Below are 26,793 nucleotides of genomic sequence, written 5' to 3'. Positions count from 1 at the left end.
AAAATGTTAATAAAGTCTTCTCATTAGCAATTATGAATGTCAGCGCTATTTCCCCAACTATGAGAATGGCATTGTAATTACTAAGGAAAAATACCTTTGATTTTAGAAAACACAAGTTTTTAGGGGTAGAAGAGTATCTTGTTACATGCAAGTTGCTCTCAAGTAGTGAAAATAGTATGCATATAAAAAGGGAGAAGAACAGTGAAAGTTTAGGTTGAGGAAAGTTCGTCAAAATGGCTATCTCACCATCAGGAAAGCAGCACTCTGTAATCTACAGATTACAGGAAATATTTATTTTGGACCTACAACTCTGAAATACAGCACTAGGATCATTCCCATCGACTTGAAAGACATTCTTCCATAGCTTGTCAGGTACAAGGCTATGGTAAAGCTTACTCAAACTCCGTTCTGCCTCCCTAAATCCCTAAATCCACTCCCCTTTTGAAGCTTAGCTCAATTACTACTTCCTTCACATTTCTTTCCGACCAGTACAAACCTCACCCTTGACCTTCAATTAAACAATATACATGGTCTAATTATTTTAGATGTTAATCTCACTGTTCCAAAAAGGACTAATTACTGGTCCAGGGACAAAACCAGTTCTACTTGAACTGTAGCCCTGGCAGAGGGCTCTTCATTAGACAACAATTCCTACTTCCTTCCTTTACTAAAACTCCGTAACTGTACTCCTTTCACTTCTTCCCACCCACACACTACTTCTTCAAAGACCAGATCAAAGCAGCCCTTTCTAAGCACAGCTTGCAGTGCAGAGTTGTGGGGCCCATGTCAAGAGGAGAACTTAAACCTCCAGCAGCAGCTTGTGTGGCCTTACAAAGGTGTTTAGCATCTCACAAACCTCTACCCTAATGACTGAGGTCCAACTGTACCTCCCTGAAAAGGCTGTTGTGAAGACTAGAGAGAAAGTACTAACTGAAGGCACATAGTAAGTATAAACTAATCATTAGCTACATGAAACTCACTGCAAGACACTGGGAATGACAGGCTACGACAGAAAGAAGGCAGAGCAAGAATAGAGAGAAAATGGGATTGAATACTTAAAAACAACTCTTAAACACAATGCGGCATGTGATACACCCCAAAGCAACAGCTAACACCCAGGTTCCACGTCAGATACCACATACCAAAACCACATAACAATATTACAGGAAGAGCATAGATTTACAGCCATTAGAAACACAAACACACTGGATATGGTGCCTCACATCTTTAATCCCAGAGACAGAGGCAGGCAGATCTCTGAGTTCAAGGCCAGCCTGGTCTACAGAGCAAGTTCCAGGACAGCTGGGGCTACACAGAGAAACCTAGTCTCTGAAAAAGAAAAGAAGGAAGAAAGGGAGGTAGGGAGGGAGGGAAGAAGGGAAGGAGGAAGGGAGAAAGAGAGAGCACCAGAAGGAAAGAGAGGAAAAGAAAAGAAAAAAGAAAAGAAAAGGGGGCTGGAGAGATGGCTCAGAGGTTAAGAGAACTGACTGCTCTTCCAGGGGTTCGGAGTTCAATTCCCAGCAACCACATGACAGCTCACAACCATCTGTAATGAGATCTGGCGCCCTCTTCTGGCCTGCAGGCATACATGCAGAAAGAACACTATACATAAGAAATAAATCTTTTTAAAAAAAAAAAAAAAAGAAAAGAGACAAACACAAAAAAGTCCAACACATCAAGGGATTCATCTCAAGAAGGCAAGATTGGTTTAACATACAAAGATCAATATAATACAACATTAACAGAATGAAGACAAGATTGGTTTGATGTACAAAGATCAATATAATACAACGTTAGCAGAATGAAGAGTTAGTTACATGATGGCATCAGTATACAAGAGTAGCAATCACAAAAATTTCAAACGCTTCCACCAAGAAAAGCAACCCGACTGGGTTTAGAAGAGAACGTCACTAAACTGACAGAGGGCAGTTACAGAAAAGCCCACAGCTTACGTCAGAGGTAACAACTGACTAACATAACTATCTTGACACTTGTCTTTCAACACTAGATGAAACAGACAGACAAAACGACAGGGGCTGGAGACATGGCACACTCTGAGAACTCTGGTTTGGCGGCAGCTCACGTCATCTGTAATTCCAGTTGTAGGAGATCCAACACCCTCTTCTGGCCTTCACAGGCACAGACATACACCAGGCAAAACACCCATACACATAAAATAACAATAGATGATAATAATAGTAATAATAAATAAATAAAGCCCAAGTGAAAGGGAAGGAGGGCCCACTCAGGCAAACACACAGCAAGATCGTAAAGAAAGATGTACATCTAGCTCTATTCAGACAGCACGGACTGTGGGTGTGCCTATGATGGAGAACATGAGTAGCATGCATAGTTAAGGTCCTAGTGTTGATCCCTAGTACCAATTAATGAAGTAGATAATTCCATTTCTGATAAGCATCAAAAAATATATTTAGGAATAAATTTTATAAAAGAAGTACAAATTATATACTTAAAACACAGTATATCTTTAAAAATAAAGGCCTAAATAACTGGAAAGATTCTGTATTTATGAACAACTAGATGACTTAGTGTCATTAAAATGGTGATGTTATCTAAGCTGATCTACAAACTGCTCTTAACAAAAACTCAACTTTTTCATTAAAAGTGTCAAACTGATCCTAAAACTCACACAGAAATACAAGAGGAACCAAATTCCGAGAAGGAGAGGATGGAGGACTCCCGTGCCTGATTTCAAGCTTACTAACTACAAAGCTACAGGAAGGAAGGCAGTGGACACTGGCCTAAGGACAGCTACAGACCAAATAGTACAGAATCCCGAGACAACGCCCTTCATAATGAGCAACTCATTCCTCACCAGAGAAACCATCTTTCAACAAATGGTGCCAAACAACTGGAGAATTGTAAGAATGAAATTGGAGCCCTCATATCATGCACAAAAAATAACTCTACACGCAATGACAGACCTAAATGTAAAAACCATACAACTACTGGAAAACCAAAATTTTTTTGCAACCTTAGAATGAGTACCAAGAGCACAAGCAACAGAACTATTATAGGTAAGCAGACCTAAATATCTGTGTTCAAGGGACCAGCAAGAAGGTGAAAATAACATAGAAAATACTTGTAAATCATAAATAGTATATATAGAGAAATAAATATAATACAAACCTACATTAAGAACTCTCAAAACTCAACAATACAAAATACAACCCCAAAAATGATGTGGTGATGCATGTTTGTACACCCAGTATTTGAAGGAGAGGAAGCAAGAGGGTCATGGAGTTCAAAGTCATGCTCAGCTACATATCAAGTTTAAGGCTAGCCTGCACTACATGAAACCCTGTTCAAAAAAACAAAAAAACAAAACAAACAAAAAAAAAACCAATCCATTTCAAAACTTAAAAACAAACCAGGCATAGTGGTGTACACCTTTAAGCTCAGCACTTCGGAAGCACAGCAGGTGAATCTCTGTTCTAGGCAAACCTGGTCCAGGCCAGTCAGAATAGCAGTGAGACACTGTCTCAAGGGGGGGCGGTGGAGGGGGATCAAAGCTGGACAGACAGAGACTATAAATAGACATTTCTCCAAGTCAAACAGCCAATAAAGTCCATGAAAAGATGCTCAACTTCATTAGTCATTAGGGAAATGCAAATCAAAACCGCAAAGAGATGCCTCCGTCCACAAAGATGTCTGCATTCCAATTAAAAAGACAAGTGTCCACAAGGACGTGTGGAAGTGCAGCTGCTGGTGAAGCGGAGAATGGCTTGACCGCACTGTACACAGCCTGGCAGTTCCTAAAAATGTTACAGCAATTCCACTCCTTGGTAGATATTCCACACAAGTAAAACATCCATACAAATATTAGAACACAAACGTTAATGGCAGCATTATTCAATCCTTAAGTGAAAACAACTAAAATAACTACTAACTGAGGCAGACATAAATAAAATGTGACACAGTGCTGAGGACTTAGCAGTGTAGCACATGCTTGGCATTTACGAGGCCCTGAGTTCCATTCCTACCAACACAGACCAAGAAAAAAAAAAGCTCACATATTTATATAAGTAAAAGATGACAAATGGGATCTGCACAATGAGATGATGATATTTTTCACCCATTAAAAGGAATGAAGTGCTGACAATGATAAACCATAGGTAAAGCTTGACAATGCACTAAATAAGACACACACACAAATACTAAAGAATTCTAGTGTATGATTCCATATTTATGAAATGCCCAGAATAGGAACATCCACTAGCGCTACAAGGCATACTAAATGATGAGGAGTGACTGCTAAATATTTGGGATTTGGGGAGAGGAAGTGTGAGTGCAAACATGTTCTAGAATCACAGAGGTGATGAGTGTATAAGCCACACACTTCAGATGCATGGAAAATTTGATCGCAATAGTGCTACCATTAAAAAGCTGAGGATCTGTGCCCATAGTCTCAGCACTTAGGCAGGGACAGTGAGTTCAAGGACAGTGGGGACTACATGATGCGGGGAGGAACAGAGAGTGGTACCTTCAGAAGAGTTGAGGATGCATCAAAGCAGGGCAGCACTAAACAATCTTAGCACTGAACAGAAGTTGGCTCTGACTCTACAGCCATTGAGAAACCAGAAGTTTCCAATAGTTGGCTTACAACTGTGGCCTGAAATGCTAACCTGCAGTAATGCAGAGAAAGTTCACTTATGTTCCTTTCCATTTTTATACTTTGTTTGTGACAAGGTCTCATGTAGCCCAGATACCTCAGAAAAGCTTGGATTACAGATGCACCCCACTGGGAACAGGACCCAGAGGGCCTTATTCATATAAGCAAGCACACTTGCTTGAGGATTCACAAGAATGCATTTTTCTTGCACCCTTTGCAGCAGTTAACAACAGGTAAAGTGATGCTAGAATGCTCTTAAGATCAGAGTATATTTAGGTACCTGCACCATTTCCTCCTGCTAGCTCACATACGCATTTTTCGGGGGACAGAGACACAGGAGAAAGAAGGGACTACAGTCAACAAAACACAGATGCCACCACTTAAAAACACCCAGGATCATTGCAGCAAACTGCCCAATAAATGCCATCAGACTGCAATTCACTAAGAAGGGCAGCAAAACAAGTGAACTGGCTCAGGCTTGTTTGTTGTTATACAAAAGCCAATCAATTGCTGTTTGCAGAAAATAGCTTTTAAGGTTCAAAGTATAAAATTCTTCAACTAGGTTCCAATCTGTTTTGAACATTCCACTTAAAATGGGAAGCTGAGTCATTGTCACAGAACACGACTGCCTTACTGCCGAAAATTCAAACGTTTCTCCCTGCTTACAAGAAAGGAAACGCTAGGATCTCTGCTGCCTAGCCAACTCAACAGAGTATGCAAACGATGTTTAAAGTAAGAAATCTTAAATAGAACTTTTAACTCTATTTATGTTCACGGAACTCCTCTTAAGACTGAAAGCCTGCCTCAGTTACATTTTACTCTTTCTCTCCAATCTCACCTCAACTCTTCTGACAGCATTCTAATGCATACCGAGTCTCTGGTTCTGGGGGGTTTTGTTTTGTTGCTTTGTTCAAATACATATATTGTTCAAATACATATTCAGTTTTCCAAAGTACTTCTCTTCACCTGCCATACCTTGTACACTCAGCATGAATACCTTGTCTACTCAGCATGAATACCTTGTCTGTGGCCACAATGCCAAGCTAACCTAAATACCAGGCATGATGGTGCAGATCATAATCTCTCAGCTGAGAAGTATAAGCATAAGGCAAGAGGATCCCAAATTTCAAGTCAAGCTGGTCTTCTTAAGTGAGAATTTGTCTCAAAAAGAAAATAAACAAAAATAGACTACACATTACAAAGCTAACCAATGTTTCATTTTCTTACCAAGTTTAACCAACCACCACTGATCCAAGTCGAAAACAACTCTTATGTCCACCAACAAGGAAGCTATCTTCAAAAACTCTTTAAAAGGTAGCAATCACAACCATTAGTCAATTTAAAGTAGACTTGTAATTTCTGCAATTTTAATACTTAGGTTTCAGTTTAAACTAAATAGCATTTCCTATAATGAAAGAAACACTAACTAGGCCAGCATAAAGGTGCAAGTGCCGAATAATGCTAGAGAAAATTCCTTTGAAATGATCAAGAACTCCTGCGGGGATGTCCTGGGAGCACATACATCACCACTGGTGGGACACTTCAGCCAAGAAGATTTAACCTCAATCTGGTCATCCAGAAGTGATTAGACAAACCCAAACTGAATTATGCAAAACAACTAGTCAAAAATTTGCACTGTCATGAAGGGGGTTGCTAGGACGCTTCAGAGACAAGAGAGCTAATGCAACTCTGGATCAAGAAATGGTGAAAAGAAAACCCAGCACGACAACTGAAAGTATGAACCAAACTGTAGTGTAAAGGTAAACATTCCATGTTTGGCCATTTGACTGTTATGTACAAGATCCTCTTTACTGTACAAGACATGATGTTGTATTCTGGAGATACAGTGTAATGACAAAAATAATCATGAAAAGAAGGGGTATTTGCTACCCTAGTTTTGATACTTTGCTTAAGATTACAAATGACTTTTTGTTAAGAGTAATTGTATTTTTAATTATGTGTGTACGCGCATGTGTGCATACAAGCATCCGTGGAGTCTAGAAGAGGCAAGCAGATTCCCCAGAGCTAGAGTTCCAAGTGGTTATGAGCCAGCCAACTCAGGTGCTAAGAACTGAACCTGAGCCTGGCGGTGGTGGCGCATGCCTTTAATCCCAGCACTCAGGAGGCAGAGGCAGGCGGATCTCTGTGAGTTCGAGGCCAGCCTGGGCTACCAAGAGAGTTCCAGGAAAGGCACAAAGCTACACAGAGAAACATTGTCTCGAAAAGAAAAAAAAAAAAAAACCCAAGAAAAAAGAAGAAGAAGAACTGAACCTGAATGGAACTTAGGTCCTCAGCAAGAGCAACAAGAGCTCTTAATTACCTGGCCATCTCTCCAGCCCTCAAATGATTTTTTAAAAAATGAAAATTAAGTGGACTTCATCTCGATTTGGAGTAAGATTAGTCCAGCCTGAATGGAATACATGTAACACATGCCGTTTTAGTATTTCCAATCATGGACAATAATTCTGGGGTTGTCATAAAATGAATGTGTAAAAGACTTTGCACCTTTCAAATTATACTTTCAGACATATTTGGCATGCCAAAATTCAAAAGACATTATAAACTATTCTTTTTTATGATGTTCATGTTCAAATTTTCCAGAGTATTGTCAGTTTAAAGCTAAGCCTACAGTCTGTATTCATTTATCTTAGCAGCTAATTTACCACATAATCTCCAAATTAAGCTAGAAAGCCTAGCCTGCAAGCCACATCAGAGCAAGCAACAGAAAAGCCTAACAAAATCAGGATGATTTTCCACCTAAATAATGGAAGACGAGTGGCAACAACAAATAACTTAACCTGGAGAGAGGTACACCCTGGCTCACTCCTGTCTTGGGTCTTGGGTCTCTGGGACATAGCACCTGTTCCAGACAATCATGATTCAATGCAAAGTGTCCCAGGTTAGGTGCTATATGGTTTACAGTACCTTTAATATTTGTTGTATAATGGCATTTAATGGTTGGTTTGGGACCAGGGATCACTATCACAAATTATGTTAACTTCTACTTATACCACACATCTAAATTACAGAAATCACTAGAATGGGCATGAGATATATATTGAGAGCCTTGTTTTGTTTCTTTTTTCTGTCCAAAAAGCATAAATGTACATTATATTTTATCTAATGTGCAGTGAAAACACTAGAATTGGAGTAAGAAGGTCTGTTGGAGTCCCAGCTCTGTTATTTGGAGACTGTCTCTCAATCAGAATTTTCTCACTTGAAAAGTAAGGCACCAGCTGACACCTTAAGATCCAGCTCTGAATATTCACTAACTATGCAACTTTAGCCTCCAAATATACTTTAAAAAATTACAACAGTTGGGGGCTGGAGGGATGGCTCAGCAATTAAGAGCACCTGCTGCTTTTCTAGAAGACCTAGGTTTGATTCCCAGCACCCACACAGCAGCTCACAACCATCTGTAACACCACTTCCAGGAGATCCGATTCCCTCTTCTGGCTTCCATGGGTACCGGGAACCAATGTGTGCAGACATCCGTGCAGGGATAACATCCATGCATGTTTTTTTTAAAAAAAAAAAATTAATGTTTTGCATCAACTGAGTTGTACTAGTTAATGGAGGGTTTCTGTCTCCTCTCTAAACTGGTGATTGTAACTTACCATTGTTTCTCTCACATAAATTTCTATTTCACTTGGATGCTGGGTCAATCTCTCATTGAACCTAAATGGAGCTCCCATTTCCACTCGCTTTGAAATTCCAGGTTCCACTTCCTCGGTATCTCTCCCTTTCACCTCTCTCCATCACCATTTACATGCAAATCTTCATCAACTCTTACCTAGAGAACTATTGCCCATAATCACACCTGCTCACAATTCCTGGGCTACAAGAGTTTCCTATCATATTGGTACCCTACCAAAAGGCAGGCAGTGGCCTCTTAGACAGACCATCTAAAGATTATATATAAGTTCTCAGCCTGACATTCAAAGCCCTCCATATCACATGCCTTAAGACAGTTTGATTAACTGCTTGCTATTTCTGATAGATCAGATTCCTGTGTCCTTCCTGGATTTTGAGTCTTTACTTCTACTGTTCTGATATCTTCTCTGCAAACCAAAAATGGATTTGGTTCCTAAGTTCCATTCCAATGGTCACCCTCACCTAGACATTACAGCTCCCTCCTTTGAATATACATGGTACTAACAAAGTGAGACAATTCTAAAGGCCAAAAATGTATTTTAGAAGCTAGCTAACCTAATGAGCTGAATTTATCCCTTGTGCCATTTTGCTTAACTACCACTGGACACCTGGCACTGTCTTGGTAAGAATTTGCCACTTATCCAGGAAAGGAGGAGAATGGCAACACAACTCTGACACACACAGAGAACAGAACTTTCAAGCTGGAGACACACATACTGGGGTTTGCTGGGCTTCCATTATACAAAAAAGATGTTTATATGAATTCATCATTTATATACTTAGGACTTTTCATGTTCAAAACCCTAAACCAAGATCTCCAACAGTGATGTCCCCCATCCCCTGGACCTTTGTCAGAATCTGAAAACACTCTGATGATTACGAACACTGAGTACGGAGTACCCCTGGTAGATGCTGGACATCCTACACACTGCAAAGATCAATCTTCAAATAATTAATTAGCTGGTGCAAAATATAAGCAGTGTCCATGGTGAGAAACTCCAAGATAAACATATAGCATGCAGTTGTGAGTTCTACTTTTTAGAAGAAATTTCCCAGTTTTTCAAGGTGAAGCACCTTCCCTTCAGTAAGAGAGTTTAAACACAGCATGAAGGCTGAGTATTCCTGCAGTTACTAGTGGTCAGACCTCCTGCAGTTACTTAACTCTTTATACCTCAAACATCTTTTAGTAAAGCAAGGCTAGGAACGCCTAATTCACCCAGCCTCTCAAGGGTAAAGAGGCATGCAAAGTCTTTGGATGGGTACAGCAGGCATACGATGAACAGTTGTTAAATTTACCAACATTCGTTCCCTCACTGGTTTCTAGAAAATGCTCAGAGTTTACTAGAGTGAATATTACCTGCTATGACTTCCTGAGCAGGGTACTAATGGGTAAAGATTGATACTTTTTACTTAGGAAAAATGAAACATGTGCCCATCTAATCTAACCACCTCTCCCCCCACTCAAAGCACCTTAACTGGTCCTTTTCATTGGACACTGCTTTAAAATCTCAGTATTTTTCTTTTTCATATTATCTTATGATCCACCTGAAGTGCCTCAAGCACATAAGTGGAATGCCATCCCCTTTTGACCCCTACCATCAACTACCTTGCATTACCGTTATTTATGTACATATTATATAGTTTCCTTACCAGATTGTACATGCTCTCTATGGATACTGACAGTATTTGATTCCTTTTTATGTAACCCAAGGGCCCAACACACCTTAGTAACTGGATGGACCAAGCCTCTCATTTCATAGATTAGACACAGAAAGACCCAGTAACTTGCCAAGAGTCAAGGTTATTTTAAGTGGCAGAGTTGGAATTCAAACTCACAAGGCCAATAGAAGAGATTCCAAGTTCTGCCTAGTCATAAGAAATGAAAATCATGCTTGTATGTGTACCTAAGTTCTAGGTCCCCTCACAGAAACAAGACCTCTGTGGCTGCCCTACAAAACAAAAACGGAAGGAGAAAAAGACCCCAAATCTACACTGTCACTATAATGACACCGTAATAATTCAATCTATTTTGTTTGGCTCTGTATCTTATTATTTCTTTCCCGGTTTCTGACGACATAACTTGTTTAAGTATACAGTTGACGGTTATTTAGCCTCTGATAATGTCCCTTTAAGTGATTCCATAATTATTTAGAGTTCCAGAAAACCTCTCACTGGGTAAGCCAACACTGTTCCTGTGCCAAGAGAACAGATTCTTTAACAGTCACCCCAACAGATTAACATAAATTCAAAGAGCCAGAAATTTGGAACAACTCTACATGGTGAAAAGTATTTGTGCAATTACAAGTGTGTTAATAACCCCAACATAAGCCTAGAACTTCCAATAAACAAGCGTAAACCATATTAAGACCTAAAACAAATGAAGCTGTTTAGCTTGTATTCATCTTGAAGTTTCTGTGAGTCCAAATATGATGCAAAAGAAAAAAGGGAATAGGAAAGGAAAAGCATGTTTTAAAATGGATCTGAAAAAGGGTTAAGTATAGTGCAATTCCCTGATGTTGAAGCAATTACGGCTCAATAAAACCAAACGTTTTCCAGAAAGGCATCACTTGGGGGTGGGGGACAAGAAGCAACCCTTCCCTTTGAGGCAGTACTTGATGCTTAAGTAACCAGTGCAGAAGCACTCAGGCCCAACACAAGTGATAATCACTTACTGAGAACAATTTTTAATTCCTTTCCCAGCTGATAAAAAGAGCACACACTGAACACAGACTAAAATGTAGTTTCAAAGGAAAACAAAACGCAGTTTATGCTTGATGAAGTTCAAGGACAAAACTGTTTCCAATGCAACAGAATCCGCCTGACTACAATGTGCAGAGACAGAGAGGAAAAAATGCGAACATAGTATCTTTTTATAAAGGCAACAATTTAGCTACAAAGTAATAACGGGGAAGCCAAAACAGTTTGACAGCCCGCCATAAGGGCCGCCTCAATCATGAGTCACACAATGCCTGCAACCATTTACAATAGTAATTAATGCACAAGTCCCCTAATTAAATTCTAAAAGGGTGAGAATGCTTTAACTAAGTTTACAAGAACTGCCTTTTGCTTTTCTTTTTAACAACGAACACACTCGTAATTACGCGTCTCCCTGCAATGCCCCCCCACCAATGCAATATTCCCTGAGGCCGTTTCTCCCAAATGTCTGTTCCCTGCGTGCGAAAGCAAATGACACGGGTTGAGGGGGGACCGGGAGGGGGGAACGGGGACGGGGGGGTGTCCGTAAACCCAGGAAGGGCGAAGCAGAGTGGAAACATACGATTATAAAGGGGGCGGGAGACTGAAGGCTCGCCCATCTTACCTGCTAAGATTTCTCTCTACGTCTTTGGTAGCTTTAGCTTCCAATTCTCTGAAATAGGAAACAAAAACAAAAACAAAAAAAAAAAAAAAACGGGGGGGGGAGGGGATGCGCGTGAAAACGGAGCTTCTGCGGCAGAGCGCCCGCGCGGTGGGGGAGGGGCGGGGCTGCGGGCTGCAGCGCTGCGGGCCTCCGAGCCCAGAGCCGCAGCCCGCGCGGGGCCGAAGCTTCCCGGGCCGCCCGCGGCCTCCCACCCTGGCCCGCGCCCCCGGGGACTGCCCCGTGCCGCCGCCGCCGCCGCCGCCGCCGCCGCCGCCGCCGCCGCCGCCGCCCCGCAGCTCGAGGGAATCCTGCGGCAGCGCCGTAGGCGGGCTCCCGGCCCCGAGCGAGACTCCCCTCCGGTTCGCTCACCTCATGTGTGTAAAGTGCACGAGCGCGTGGGGCGCGGGGAACGAGGCTCGCGAGCCTCAAGCCCTCCGCAGCGCCGCGGGGACAGGCCCGAGCCGCTGCACCAGCGCCATTTTCTACACCGACCCGCTGCCGCCGCCGCCGCCGCCGCCACCGCTGCCGCCGCAGGCCCCAGACCGGAAGTGAAATGCCCCGCGCGCAACCCCTTCCGGGGGCGCGCTGGCCCCGGGGCCCCAAAATGGAGGCCCTAGCAACTAGGCCTGCTGGACTGGGCAGACGCTTGGCAACCGCCCGACGCGGCCGGGACCTCGCCGGAGCTGTGTCGGGGAGCGCCGATGCTCCCCGCGAGCGTCGTCGGGGTCTGGCGAGCGCAGACCGCAGCCTTTCTTGCCGAGGCCGGCTCGGGTTTGACTCCGATCTCCCCCCCCACCCCCCCTTCTTTACTGCGACACAAGTTTCCTTCCCCTCTGCCCGGCCCCTCCCTCACAGAAACGCCTTAAAAAAAAAAATTCCACCAAACCGCAAATTCCACCCTTGCCGCTGCCGAGGAGCCCGCGCCGTTTTTAAATTCACCCACATCTAATTACTTTTGACCTTGAGCCAGATTATTTAACCTCGCTGCCTGTGCCTCTCCTCCTCGGCTGAAGAAGGCATAACTGAGGCCGGCTGTGAGGTTTCAATACGATTCTGTGCCTCAAAATTTTACACACCCTTGACTCAGCAATTCCACTTTCACTAATTTCTGCTCAAGAAATAATCATTTTGGGTTTCACTTTTAAGTACTTCACCAAGATAATAACTCGCGGCACTGAGAAGGTTGAAAACTGTAACCGGCTACAAAGTCCAACGATATGAGATGGCATTAAAAGCAGCCACTTGCGGTGCATGAAAATATGGAGTGGGAAATACAGGCCTGGAGACTTGATTACAATAAAAGAATGAAAAGGCAGATTCCAGACTAGTTCTCAGAAAAACATGTGAACACCCAACTATGAATACTATAAGATAAATACCTGTAAGGTATATAAATCTACATATAAATATAATAAGGTACAGCAATATAATACATGAAGATACAATTATTACAATAACTGTAAAAAATTACAATGTAGACATATCTGAATGTAAATACAATAAGACACATATCTACAGGTAGATGAAGCAATATAATGCATTAAGACACAATAATAATGCACATAGGTACATATATTCTTGTATGTTCAGTGCATACATTGCTTCTTGTAATCTGCAACTTTCTCCTCTACTTAAAACCTGTTCCCTTTTTTTTTTTCTCAGAAAACTCATCCTGCAGATTACTTCCTTTTGCTCTTTTAAATCCTTCAACTGGCTTTGACCTGCTCCAGTCTCTCCCATGAAACAAGCTATGTGACTGTTAGATTCTGCTCTGGGAGAAATGTGTATTGTAATAAATAAGCTAATGAATGAATGAATGCCCAGAAAGGAATTAAAAGGTGAGCCCAAATGTTAACTACTGTTATACATTTTACTTCTTTTAGTGTTTTTAATTTTATAAGTCTATAAACATTTTTTGAAAAAAAAATTACAAAACATAAAATGAGTATCAAATAAATGCCAGTAATTTTTACATTTTATTTTTGAGATGGGGTCTTACTATGTAGCCTGGCTAGCATAGAACTCTCTATGTAGGCCAGATTGGCCTCAAACTCACAGAGATCTGTCTGCCTCTGTCTCCTGCATGCTGGTGTTCTACCATATTCCCTGGCTTCAAATTTCAGTAGGACCTATCCTGGTTAGTTTCTTTGTTAAATTGATACAAGCTGGAGTCTTCTTGGAAGAGGAACCCCAACAGAGAAAATGTCCCCCATCAAATTGCATATAGGCCAGTCTATAGGCATTTTCTTGATTAATGATTGATGAGGAGGGACTCGGTTCACTGTGGGTAGTACCACCCCTGGGCAGGCTATCCCAGGTTGTATAAGAAAGTAGGCTATAGCCAGGGGTGGTGGTATATGCTTTTAATCCCAGCACTTGGGAGGCAGAGGCAGGGGGATCTCTGTGAGTTCGAGGCCAGGCTTTTCTACAAAGCAAGTTCCAGGACAGCCAGGGCTATTACACAGAGAAAACTTCTCTTAGGAAAAGAAGGAAAGAAAGACAGACAGACAGAGAAGAGAAGAGAAGAGAACAGAAGAGAAGAGAAGAGAACAGAAGAGAAGAGAACAGAAGAGAAGAGAACAGAAGAGAAGAGAACAGAAGAGAAGAGAACAGAAGAGAAGAGAACAGAAGAGAACAGAAGAGAAGAGAACAGAAGAGAAGAGAAGAGAAAAAGAAAGAAACGTTACAAGCTATGAGGAGCAAGCCAGTAAGCAGCACTCCTCCAGGGTCTCTCCTTCAGTTCCTGCCTCCAGGTTCCAGCCTTGAGTTCCTGCTCTGACTTCCCTCTGTGATGTACTATAAACTGTAAGCTGAAATAAACGCCATCCTCCCCAGGTTTCTTGCCATAACGGTGCTCATCCCAGTAATAGCAGGCGAACTAAGATGGGGACTTCCCCCTGTTTATTTGCTCTTGTTTCCGTTCAGTGCCTGTGGCTGCTTCAACACAACTTTTCTCCAGTCTCTCTTCCTTCCCTATTGAGAAGTCTAAATGATTAGTCTAATCATTCACAAATTATGTTTTTGGAAGGTAAGGATTAATTTTTCCTCTTTATCAAAAAACCACAATGGGGGCTGCAGAAACAGCTCAGTAGTTAAGAGCACATGGTGCTTTTACAGAGGGCCTGAGTTCAGCTCCCGGCACCCACACAATGGTTCACAACTGTAATTCCAGTTCCAGGATACCCAATGTCCTCTTCTGGCCTCCTCAGGTACCAGGCAAACACATGGTATACAAACATATGCACAGGCAAAACACTCATGCACATAAATTATTTTTTGTGATGCTGAACATAGCAAAAATGTATCCTAAGTAGCACTATACCACTGAGCTACATCCCCAACCAATATTTTTAAATTTAAAAAGTCTCTACAGTAATAAATAGAAAGAACTTGTACACATGAGCATGGATAAGCTTTCCTGGAAAGAGTCAATTTACATTATTTAATTACAATTTCTTCAGCACTTAGTGTGTGCTATCCCAAACTGTCCTAAGTACTTTATAAATACTAATTAGCCACTAATTGTTTTTCTTCATACAGCCCAATGAGGTAGAAGTATTATGCCCCCTTTGCTAACAGCCATGATTAATTTTCCCAAAATCACATATTAAGTGACTAAGATTTTATATATACAGTTTGGCTCCGAAGCCCTCCCCTAACCACTATATTGCAGATCTCAACTGCATTAGACCTTACATCCTTTTTTGATGATAAATACTTTATAAATACAACCCCTTGTGATCCCAAGATGGTGATCATAGATAACATAATCTACTATATATGATTAATCTACCAAATATAATCATTTTAAATACATACATACATATGCTGTAAAGGAGACGCAGAGGAATGGAAAGGAAATCTAATGTCACTCGGTGTGTAAGTGCTCTGAAGACTCCATGGAGGAACTATGTCCCACACAGTTACTGACATAGCAGGGTCTCGCCAATGACACCTCAAAAACGGAAAATACACCGAACACCCTGTTGCTCTAGAAAAGAGAAGTCCTGAGCAAACATAAAATAAATTCTCTCATATAGTTTGGTTTTGCTTTTGTGTTTAGACAGGATCTATGTATGTGAATTCACTATGCAGACAAGATTGGCCTCCAACTCACCAAGATCCTCCTGCCTCTGCTTCCTGGGGGTTGAGATTAAAGGTGTGTGCTTTCTTATGAACTTTGAATCACCTCCAAAGTAGTTGCAATACCCAGTACAAAGTAAATGTCCTCAAAGGGTTACTAAATTGTATTTCTAAGGAAATCATGACAAAAGTCTGTGGGCACCCAGCACTGACGCAATGCTGTCATAAATATTTTCTGTGTGCAGCTGATTGAAGCTGAAGATGTAGACCCCAGCTATACACTTCATTAATGAATGTTTCTCTGATATCATAAAAGAGCCAAGGAGTGCACCCTGAGGAAACCTGATACTCGAGTGATGAAATCATCAAGATGGGAGGGGGAAACAGGGTAAGCATGTTGTAATGGAGCCGAGTAACAGGCCAATAGAAAGAGGACCAGTCCCTGAGCTCTTCCAACTAGAGACCTAAAAATTAGTTTTAACACCACCACCACCACCATCACTATCACCACCATCACCATCATCTTTCGATGCAACTGCAGGATGTTTTGTTTTGGAAATATCTTCTTAGTTTTTTCTTCCTCTCTTTTCTCACTGACACTCTCCAGCACACCTTGAAAACTCCAGGGTCCCTTTCACAACCCCCTTCTCCCTTCTTTTTCTCTATGGTGCTATGCTTTACACAAAACATGATTCACCCATTTAAAGTGAAAAGCCTCATGTATCATGACGAATATATCCCTGTAACTACAACCACAATCAATATAAAAGAGAAAATTCCCTTGGGCCTCTTTTCGGTCCCTCTCCGCAGTTCTCTCCCATACAGCGGGCACCCAAAACTACCTCTATGGTTTACATCCCCAGAAGTCAGCACACTCATTCTAGCACATACAAATGGAGTCCCACAGTATATATTTCTGTCTGGCTTCTCTAGCTAAATAAATCTAAGATTCATTTATATTGTTGTATGTATCAAATTTGTTTCTTTTTGTGAATAATATTCCATTGACTAGATATATCACAACTTGTTTGCCCATCCTCCTATTGATCAGTTATTGTTTTCAGTGGGGGGGGGGCTATTATTGTTATTCGGTGGACATTTGTGGGGCAATTTGATCTGAACTGAAGCATTCCCTCCTGGAGGGAGGAAGGAAACTCCTCACAAGTTTGGGGAAAAGCTGAAGTCGATAAAGTTCACAAGATTCCTCTCCAAGGTTCTGTCAGCAATACACAATTGCCGGAGAGAAAAGACTATCCAAAGGAGTTTCGTGTGGTCATTCTGGGAGCTTCTGGGTGCAGCTCTCCTGAGTGGTTGTCCAGGCTGGGCTGAGCTGCCTTTCAGTGACCCCTGCTCCTGAAACTCCTCACCCATATTCCTGTAAGTAACCCAGTGAACTCCTTGGTTCATTAAGTTGGCCTTCAGTGGCATTATGACTCTGGTCTGTGGTAAATACTCCATCTGGGATGAGTAGACATTTATGTGCATCTCCCCAGGAAAAGTTAGCCCAACAATGGGCATGTTTTCATTTCTCTTAGGTAAATACCTAGAGCTATAGTTGGAGTTTTAAATGCCCTCGAAAGGCCACGTGGTATAGGCTTTTCCCCAACATGGCGCTACTGGGAGGTGGTAGAGTCTTTAGGTGTGGTGATATATTATGTACCCTAATAAACTTGCCTGAGGATCAGAGGACAGAGCCAGCCATTAGATTAGACACAGAGCTAGGCAGTGGTGACCCACACCTTTAATCCCTGCACTTGAGATCTCACGCCTTTGCTTGGGAAGCACATGCCCCTTTAGTCCCAGGAAGTAATATGGCAGGGCAGAAAAAGGTATATAAGGCGTAAGGAAACAGGAACTCACTCTCTTTAGGGTGAGGATTTCGTAGAGGTTAAGAACTAGTGGCTGGCTGTTCTGCTTCTCTGATCTTTCAGCTTTCACCCTGATATCTGGCTCTGGGTTTTTATTAAAAGACTGTTTAAGATTCGAACAACATTTAGGTACCTAGTGAGAGCCCCTCAAGTCTTTGTGGGTGTGTCCTTGACAGGGGTAGTGGGAGCCCCTGTTCCTTTTTCCTGGGCCTTCTCAGACACAGGATGTTTCTGCTCTGCCTTGTACTTCTGCAGTAGTATACTCTGAACCACAAGCTAATAAGCAATGGGATCAACTGATCATGGACTGAACCCTCCAAAATGGTGAGCTGGGAACAAGCAAACGAATAACTACTAACAACAAAACCCTTTTCTTAGTCTGAGTAGATTGTCTCAGTTATTTGTTACAGTAAGAAGAAAGCTGACTAGCATACCTCTAGAATAGAATTGCTGCATCCCAGAATACATGCATATTGAACTCTCTGAGAAACAACAGAGTGTTACTAAAATAATCTGTGCCCACTTGCGTTCCCAAGTGGGTGAAGGGTCATGATTTCTCTGTCTCCGGCAGTGCACATGCTTGCTCTCTTGGCAGTGTGTTGGGATAATTCCCACGCAACAGCCTGGATGCTCTCTAACTTTAAATAAAAACGCCACCGTCATCTTACCAGCCATCTTAAAATAATGCAAAGGCGTTGAGGGCTCTGGCTCCATATCTAGTATCTTTATCGTCCTCCAACACTTCCTGTAGTTGTGACCTTTCGTCCCCTCCCTTGCTCACCTTGCTTGCTTCAGTCATTCAGTCTTTCATTTTCAAAAAGATTCCTGTCTCCTTGGTCAAAAAAGCCTTGCCTTCTCTCTCTCTCTCTCTCTCTCTCTCTCTCTCTCTCTCTCTCTCTCTCTCTCTCTCTCTCTCTCTCCACATTTCTTCTCTCACTTCAGTGCTCCCAATCATATACTCTGAAGCTATTCCGGACTTTCCATAGTGTTAATCACAGTTGTAATGAAACTTCTCTGCCATCTGTTTGTTCTTTGAGTTTGCTGACTCTCTGGGAAGTTTGGGAGAACGAGGCACATGTCTGCCTCGCTCCTTGGATCTCCACACATAGCAGAATGCCTAGTACACATTAGGCTCTTCATAATGCTTGCTAATGAATGGAGGATCTGCCTAGCCTCTGCTTATCTCCTCCATCTAGACATCCATATTGCTGCCAAAGTGGTTTCCCTAGCAAGTAACTCTGATGAGCTCCTGCTGCCGCTGGGTGCTCCTGAATGGCTTGAAGGCTAAAACTTCTTGAATAGCTGCATTCTATAGAACGCCATCTGAAACCCCTCACATAACATAAGAGGCCTTTAAGAGCCTACCCTGCCCCGTTTCTCAGATTCCCTATTTCATGATCCAGTGACATTGAACTACAGCCAGTTTATTGTGTCTTTCAGTAGCTCTGTGACTTGAACATGCTGTTCCGTGTGAATGGGAGACCTTTCCTCCCCACTGTGTCTACTTCACAAATTCCACTTAAAAGTCGAGTTCAAATGCTGTCTCCTTTGCAAACCTTCCCTGAGATTCTCTGATTCTCATCAGAATAAGAGATATGAGTCAAGAATGAATAGTAAATTGGCATCATTCTCGTTCCCTGTTATTGAAGTGGGAGCCCAGCCCTCTGTAAAGAATTGGAGCATTCAGGGTTGGAATCTCACATGTTTTCATGAGACAACTTATTTTATGGAGCCACTGCTGACATGTCAGGCCCCAGAGAGCAGAGTATGTCCCTTGTGTTCGCTGTACTGCCAGGACCCAGCTTAGTGCTTGGGAGGCCCAAACATTTAACTGAAGGTATTTGTAGAATAAAGCAGGACAAATGTCACCTTCCCTTCCTAGTATTTCCTTAAAGTGTGTCAAGTCGCATGGTCCTCTGCTAGGCAGCCGTCTGTCGCCATCAGGACTCCTGGCAGGAATAGGGCTCCTCTAGACTCCCCCTCGGTCTCTTCAGCTGCCATTTTGCTTTATGTTACAAATGCCAGCAGCATTCTTTCAGTAATTCTATAGCTTGGCCCCAGAACCACCAGGCATCTTCGTGGCTTCAGTGAGGACCAAATGGGAACCTCCTCTCTGGACTAGGTCCCTCAGACAGTCACAGCCAAAGCAATATTGTGGCTCCCGCCTTTCTCTGATAACACCCCTCGTCTGGTCATCCAGGCTTCCCTCCTCTGCTCCCTCTCTGCAGACTTCAGCAGAGAAATGCTGCGTTAGGTATTTTACGTTTGTGATGCTTAGGCCTCCCGACCAAGTTGAAGATAATTTGCACGTTAAAATGCATTATGATAGTAAAGAATTATAGGAACATAATGGGAAATTATGTCTTTAAATAGATAGATAGACTCATGAAATCCTATTCACTCATTCAAAGTTTGATGATTCCAAACAAGTGGACTAACTAGAATGATATCCCCACCCCACCTCCACAACAAATTAAAAAAAAAAAAAAAAAAAAACAGACAAAATTAGGAGATAATGGTTTTAAAAACAGGAGACATCAAGCAGTGGAGAAAGTGAGCTGTGAGAGCTGGGAGACAAGTGACACGAATTCTACAGCCACTTAGAGAAGCACCGGAGGACCAGCCACCCCATGCCGGAGGTGCAAGAAGGGTACCCGACCAGCATGGCCTCTGAGTCCGGAGTCCAGAGGCTGTGGAAGCCAGCATGACTAGTGCTCACTGGTTAGAGCGGTGGCTCTCAACCTTCCTAATGCTGCATCCCCTTTAATACAGCTCCTCATCTCCTTTAATACAGCTCCTCAGTGGCGGGGACCCTCAACCATAACATTACGTTCATTGCTACTTCATAACGGTAATCTTGCTGCTCTTATGAATCATAATGTAAATATCTGTGTTTTCCAACGGCCTCAGGGGATGCCTGTGAAAGGGTCATTTGCTCTCCAGAGGAGGTCACAACCCACATGTTGAGAACCCCTGGGCTAGAGTATCAGGTAAGAGAGAACTTGACAGATGCCCCACAGATGTGACGAGGGTCGTGCTAAGAACCAAGCAGCACATGCGTGTCAGGAAACTTCTGGAAACATAGCGGGTAAAAACCACTCAAGGGCCAGAAAGAAAAAAAAAAAAGATGTGGGCACACGGAGAGCGTGGAATAATCAAGGAAGAATATACTAACTGGCCCAGGGAAAACTGTAATGGAGAATCAGCAAGATGGCTCTGCAGATAAATGTGCTGGACTCCCCCAAATGGTGCTCTGACCTCCACAGGAATGCTGAGACATGTGTGTTCCCCCTCCCCAAATAAGTAAACAAATAGATAAAAATAATTTAATGGGCTGGCCAGATGCCTCAGCAGTTAAGTCTGATGCCCTGAGTTTGATCTGGCTGAGCTGTCTTCAGACTTCTATATGTGCGCTATGGCACACGAGATGGTGGGGGTAGGGGGATCTCACAGCCACATTCATAATATGTAAGTAAATAAACACATGCGTGTAATGAGATTCTTTAAAATATGTAATCGAGCAGATCTCCAGTGCACTGTGGAATAACTTCACATGCATGGTTTGCGGGAGACTAAAGGACAAAGGAATAGACGAAATATCTGAAGATGCACTAGCATTTTTTCCTTCATTTGAGGAAAAACATAGCCATAGTTCCTGCCTCCTTGAGTTCCCTGCACTGGCAGACAGTAACCTGGAATTGTTCTGTTTTTAGCTGATGAATGAGGACGAAGAATGCTCCAACGGTTTCCTGCTTCCAGGAAATAGCAACAAGATGGCACCTGGGAAAGCAGGAAGCCACCCTCGCCAAACATTCAGTCATCTTGGTCTTGAACTTCCTAAGCTCCACATCTATGAGAAATAAAATTGTGCCTTTTACAAAGAAGGGGGGTGGGGACCGAATCAATTAAACCCAACCAAGGCATAGAAACTGTGAATCCTACATAAAAGGGTGGTGTGCATCGGCAAAGAGGTGGGCTGCTGACATGCACAACACGGAGGAATTTCAGGGTCATCATGGTGACAGAATCCAGGCCACAGTGAGGGGAAGGGGCGACAAAGACCGGATGATTCAATGTATAAAGTTTCAGAAAACGTAAGTCACTCTGTGGTGACACAAAAGCCATCAGTGGCTGCCTGCAGATACCAAGAGTGTGGGAAAGGATGAGAAGGAAGGATGACAGGAAAGGAAAAGGGGAAACTTTGGGAGATGACAGATAGATTTGCTATCGTGATTGTGGTGACGATTTCACAGCTGTAGACATATGTCAAAACTCATCAAATCATGCACTTTAAATATGTGAATCAATAAAGCTGTTTCAAAAAGGCTCTGATGACAAACAGGGTGTTTACATAATTTTAAAATACCTCCCACAAATTGCTTATAAACTAAAAGGGGGGAAAAGATACCATCTCAATGAACTGATCAAAGTTAGCATCACTGGGCCAGCACACATGAATCTAGCATCCTTGGGAGGATGCAAAGAGAAAAATGTAGCATTACTCGTGTGCCTTTCAAGATATACAACTTGAATCTGGTCATGAAGAACTCACATAAATTAAACTTTCCAAGAGTGAGCTGGTGGTTTTTAGGGTGCCAAGATTTTAAATAGTAAGGGAAGTTGAAGGAACTGTTGCTAACTGAAGAAGACCAAAGCCAGGCCTGGTAAAGCAAGTCTGAAATCCTAACTACTTGGGAGATTGCTACAGAGGAGGATAGAATATTCAAAGCCAGCATGGACAACGTAGGGGATTTTTTTTTTTAAACATTGGGGGTGTAACTCAGTGATAGACCATTTACCTAACATGAGTAAAGCCCTTGGTTTCTACCCCCAGTACAAGGAAGTAAGAGGAGGAGAGGAGAAAGGAAACATTAAGAAGCAATGTTTGACTGTAAACTGGCTCCTCTGTATGAATGTAATCGTGAAGCTAAAAGAGGTGTGAGGACTGGATAGTTTCCATGTTAATTTCTTGACTTGGTGGTTGTAATGAGACTAACTAGAACTTCCCAGCTTTCAGGAAATAAGATGTGACTCTACCCCAAAGCAGTGACGTGCGCATTTGGATATATTTCTAGATGGCTAATGATTTATTTTCCTTTGATTTAGGGAGAAAGAGCTCTTTGGGGGTATTTCAAACTTTTCTGTTCATTTGCAATTATCCTAAAATTCCTTTTGCTTATACATTTGTTGACATATTTGGAACATTGTTGACAGAGAATCATAAAAATAGAGTATTTGGTCAAACATAGTGAATGTTATCAATGTTTTGAGGGGATTGTACCAGCTCAGATCCTTGCCGGTCACTAGAAACACATCTGTATTTCCCAAGTGGCGAGTGCTTGTCAATCCGTTCCTTACTTTGGCTTGGTTGCCAGTCTCTCCTTCCCCCTTTTCTTCCTTCCTTCCTTCCTTCCTTCGTGTGTGTGTGTGTGTGTGTGTGTGTGTGTGTGTGTGTGTGTGTACAGGTTGATATCAGGATGTCTTCCTCAGTTGCTTCTCTACCGTTTGGGGTAGCCTGGTTGGGCAGTGCCCCTGGTTGGGCAGTGCCCCTTGTGGTCTACCTGTTTCTATGCCCTGATGCTAGGGTTACACTTTGCTCTGCCACAACCAGACTTTACATGGGTGCTGGGTATCCAAACTCAGGTCTTCAGGACTTCACAGCAAGCTCTTTACTCCACTTATAGTGTGTGTGTGTGTGTGTGTGTGTGTGTGTGTGTGTGTGTGTGTGTGTGTTGTGTGTGTGTATGTGTAAATTTATAAATAATCTAAATTTCTCTATGAGCAGCTCCATTTCTTCTTTATAATTATGAGAGCTCTTTGTATATAATGAAGCAGTTGCCTTTGTCTATGGTATGGACTGGAAACTTTATTTTTAATACACTTTTTAAACATTTTCAACTTCTTAAATGATTGTGCTGGGGACTGAACCCTAGATGTTAGGCATTGCTAAGCAAACACATGCAGCCAGTGTTTTTAACCTTTGTGTTGCCTGCCTTTTAACTTGGTCTCAAGTACTTTAATATGCTGTAGCTATTTTAAGTTTATGCATTCATTTTTTTTTTGTTAGTGTGTGTTTTAAGATTTTTTTTTGTTTTGTTTTGTTTTTGAGACAGGGTTTCTCTGTGTATCCTTGGCTGTCCTGGAACTCATTCTGTAGACCAGGCTGACCTTGAACTCACAGAGATCCACCTGCTTCTACTTCCCAAGTGCTGGGATTAAAGACTTGTGTCACCGCCACCTGGCAAGATCTTACTTTTAAAGTTATTCCCCAATTCAAGATGGTAGGGAGGCTGTCCCTTCATGTTTTTTTTTTCTTTTTATTTATTTTTTTATTTTTTATTTTTTGTTCCCATGGCCATTACTTGCATTTCTCCTTATTTTCTGTCAATCCTATAGGTTATTCCTTTAGTGTTTCCTCAAAGATCACTCCCCAGGCTGGTACCACCGAGCTGTGGAAATTTTATTTTTAAACTTTATTTTTAATTATATGTGTTTGTATGTGGCTGTGTGTGAGTATGTGCATATGAGTATAAATGCCTATGGAGGGCAGAAAAGGCCATCAGATCCCCTAGAGCTGGAATTACAGGTGGTTATGAGCAACTGGCCACCGGTGCTTGGAGCTGAGCGCTGTCTACTGTAGGAGCATTGCACTCTTAACTGCTGAGCCATCTTTCTAGTCCTAGATGTGGAAGCTTTAAGGAGTGGGGCTTCATGGGAGGTCGGCTGGTCACTGGTGTGTGTTCTTGAAGGAGATTATGGGATCCTTGTCCTTTCTTCTTTCTCTTAAAAAAATTTATGTATACATGTGTGATCATGTGTGTGTGTTCATGTGAATATACAAGAATATGTGTGTGTGTATGCATGTATATTGTTAAGATGATATAACTCAGCTGGGTGGTGGTGACGTATGCCTTTAATCCCAGCACTTGGATTTATTTACCAAATTTATTTATTTGGTTCTATCTATATTGGAATCACAGCTAGATTCTTTGTGAAAATTAACAAGCCCATCTTAAATAGATAGAGAAATTCAATGGATCCAGAATTGACAAAATAATCTTGTTATTAACAAAGTTGGGGCTGAGAGTGTAGCTTCCCAGTAGAAAACTTGATTAGTGTGACAAGACTCAGAGTTCCATCTCCAGGCTCTCTGCCCCCCCACCCTCCTCTTCTACACCCTCTAGATCTCCTCTCTCCCCTCCCAAATACACAGTAACAAAGTTGGAGAACTTGTACTCCTGGTTACCAAGAGTACAATAACTGAACAGTTGGAGGCTGCTATAAGGATGGTTACACTGATACAAGAAATGGAGGCAATGGTCCCCAAATCAGTCTCACAGTTGTGCTTAATTTAGTTGCAATAAGAAAGCCAAAACAATTCAAACGGGAAGGAATATTTTTTAAACAAGTGGCACTGGAGCAACTAAAGATCCAAAAGCAAACGAATGAAGGCAATCCCTCCGACAAACCAAGAACGAAGGCGACCGCTCTGACAAACTCTGCCTTTTGTTTTCTTTTGTTGTTGTTCCTATCATCTATTATGTATAAACATTAACTAAAGCTGTATCAGAGATGAAAACGAATAACTACAAAACTCCTAGAAGAAAACATAGATCTTTACGATCTTGGGCTCATACATCTTTATGAGCCCAGGCTCGGCCATAATTCCTTAGCTGTGCCTCTAAAAAGCACAAGCAACAACGATGAAAAGGTAGATTGGACATCATCCAAAGTAGACAGTGGATGTATCAAAGGGAATACTAATAGAGTGAAAACACAGCACCTTAGTATAGGAGAAAATATTTGCAAATCACATTTTTAGTAAGGGGCTAGCATGTGGAAAATAAATTCGGAATTCATACAACACAGTAACAAAAAGACACACAGCTCCAGGGTTTTAAATATGCAAAGGAGCTGTATGGTGTTTCTGCAAGGAAGATGTGCCATAGTCTAACAAACATCAAAAGATGTTCAATATCTTGGGCAAAGATGGGAGGCATGAGTCATCATAGAAATACAGACCAAAGCCACAGTAGAATTTCATTTTACATCACCAGGACGGCTGTAATGAAAAGAGACAGTTAACAGCAAGACTGTGGAGACAAGAAGGTGGGGAAATCAGAATCTTCCTGGCCTACCAATGGGAATGGCAGGTCTACAAAAGCCAAAACTGAATTTTCATTGGACCTACCAATGCTAGATGTGTGCCAAGAGAAAGGAAAATGTGTGCCAGCTCAAAAATATCCACATAAATGTGCATCGCACTTTTCTTCCTAGCAGTCAGAAAGGAGTACAGATAACTCAGACGTCCATCACCTGAGCAATGCGGAGACAAATGTGCAGCATATCTGCTCAATAAGGTTATTTGTCATAAAAACCAGTGGACAACTGGCCCATGTCATCATGAGGATAAAACTTGGGAACATTTTGCTAAGTGAAAGAAAGCCAAACAGGAAAGAGCACATGCTATTATTTGATTCCACTTACATGAATTGTTCTGAACAGGCAAAGCCATAGAGACAGGGTGATGGAGGTGACAATGTTCTCAAATTGTGCTCATGGCTCTACGAATAACCCTGTGCCCATTGCACTGCATATATTTAAATGGGTGAATTCTTAGGGTCTGTGGATCGCACTTCAATAAAGCTATTGCCAGAAATGGCAACCAAACGTTGTGCCATTGTTTAGTGGAATGTTGGGTTACTGTGGTATGATCTGAAGGATTTAACAGAGCTATGTAGGAAAGAAGGCAAAAAGATTGCTTGATTGGAGCCAGGCATGATGGCACCCTAGTCTCTGCACCCAGGGGCCTAAAGCAGGAGGACTTCAAGTTTCAGGCCAGCCTGAGTTATACATAAGACCTGCCTCAAAACAAACAAACAAACAAACAAACAAACAAATATATACATAATGTTGTTAATATATACAATGGAGTTTTTATCTGAATCTGTCAAATATTAATGGACTAGACATCATTAATGTAATTTTTGGCTGTATATATTGTATATACTTATTGGGTAGTTTTTCTTGTATTAGTTATAAGCTTTCTTTAATTTTAGACAAAAAGAGAGGAAATGTGGTAGTATTGTGTTCCCCAAAATATTGTGTACCTTAATAAACTTATCTGGACCATAGGAAACTATGAAGTGAGTGGGGCTGTTTACCAGAAGACAGAAAAGATTGAAGTTTCTTACCTA

At 42.0% G+C, this 26,793-nt stretch overlaps 1 protein-coding gene and 1 long non-coding RNA gene across 13 annotated transcripts in view; one reads left to right on the top strand and one right to left on the bottom strand.

The window, feature by feature from the left end:
* Tnrc6a (trinucleotide repeat containing adaptor 6A) overlaps positions 1 to 26,793 on the bottom strand; it is a 177,572-nt gene that overhangs the window by 74,663 nt on the left and 76,116 nt on the right. For 2 of the 12 annotated variants that reach the window (XM_076551722.1, XM_076551747.1), the window contains exons 1-2: positions 12,015 to 12,245; positions 11,607 to 11,654 (exon numbers count right to left, since the gene is read on the bottom strand). The exons of 4 other annotated variants lie outside the window; for them this stretch is intronic. In XM_076551722.1, coding sequence (XP_076407837.1) covers positions 11,607 to 11,654; positions 12,015 to 12,019 — 53 coding nt within the window. In that variant the 5' untranslated portion in view covers positions 12,020 to 12,245. Of the gene's footprint in view, positions 1 to 11,606; positions 11,655 to 12,014; positions 12,246 to 26,793 lie in introns of those variants that run through there. 6 more of the 12 variants (XM_076551731.1, XM_076551748.1, XM_076551757.1 and 3 more) reach the window with 5 other exon arrangements.
* LOC143268649 (uncharacterized) lies at positions 12,840 to 13,484 on the top strand. The gene is made up of 2 exons (XR_013044708.1): positions 12,840 to 13,031; positions 13,308 to 13,484. It is a non-coding gene; the product is annotated as an uncharacterized LOC143268649 (long non-coding RNA).

The sequence above is a fragment of the Peromyscus maniculatus genome, chromosome 1 (assembly GCF_049852395.1).
Source record: "Peromyscus maniculatus bairdii isolate BWxNUB_F1_BW_parent chromosome 1, HU_Pman_BW_mat_3.1, whole genome shotgun sequence".
NCBI lineage: Eukaryota > Metazoa > Chordata > Mammalia > Rodentia > Cricetidae > Peromyscus > Peromyscus maniculatus.
Note: the sequence above shows the minus strand (reverse complement) of the source record. Positions and strands in the feature narration are given on the sequence as shown.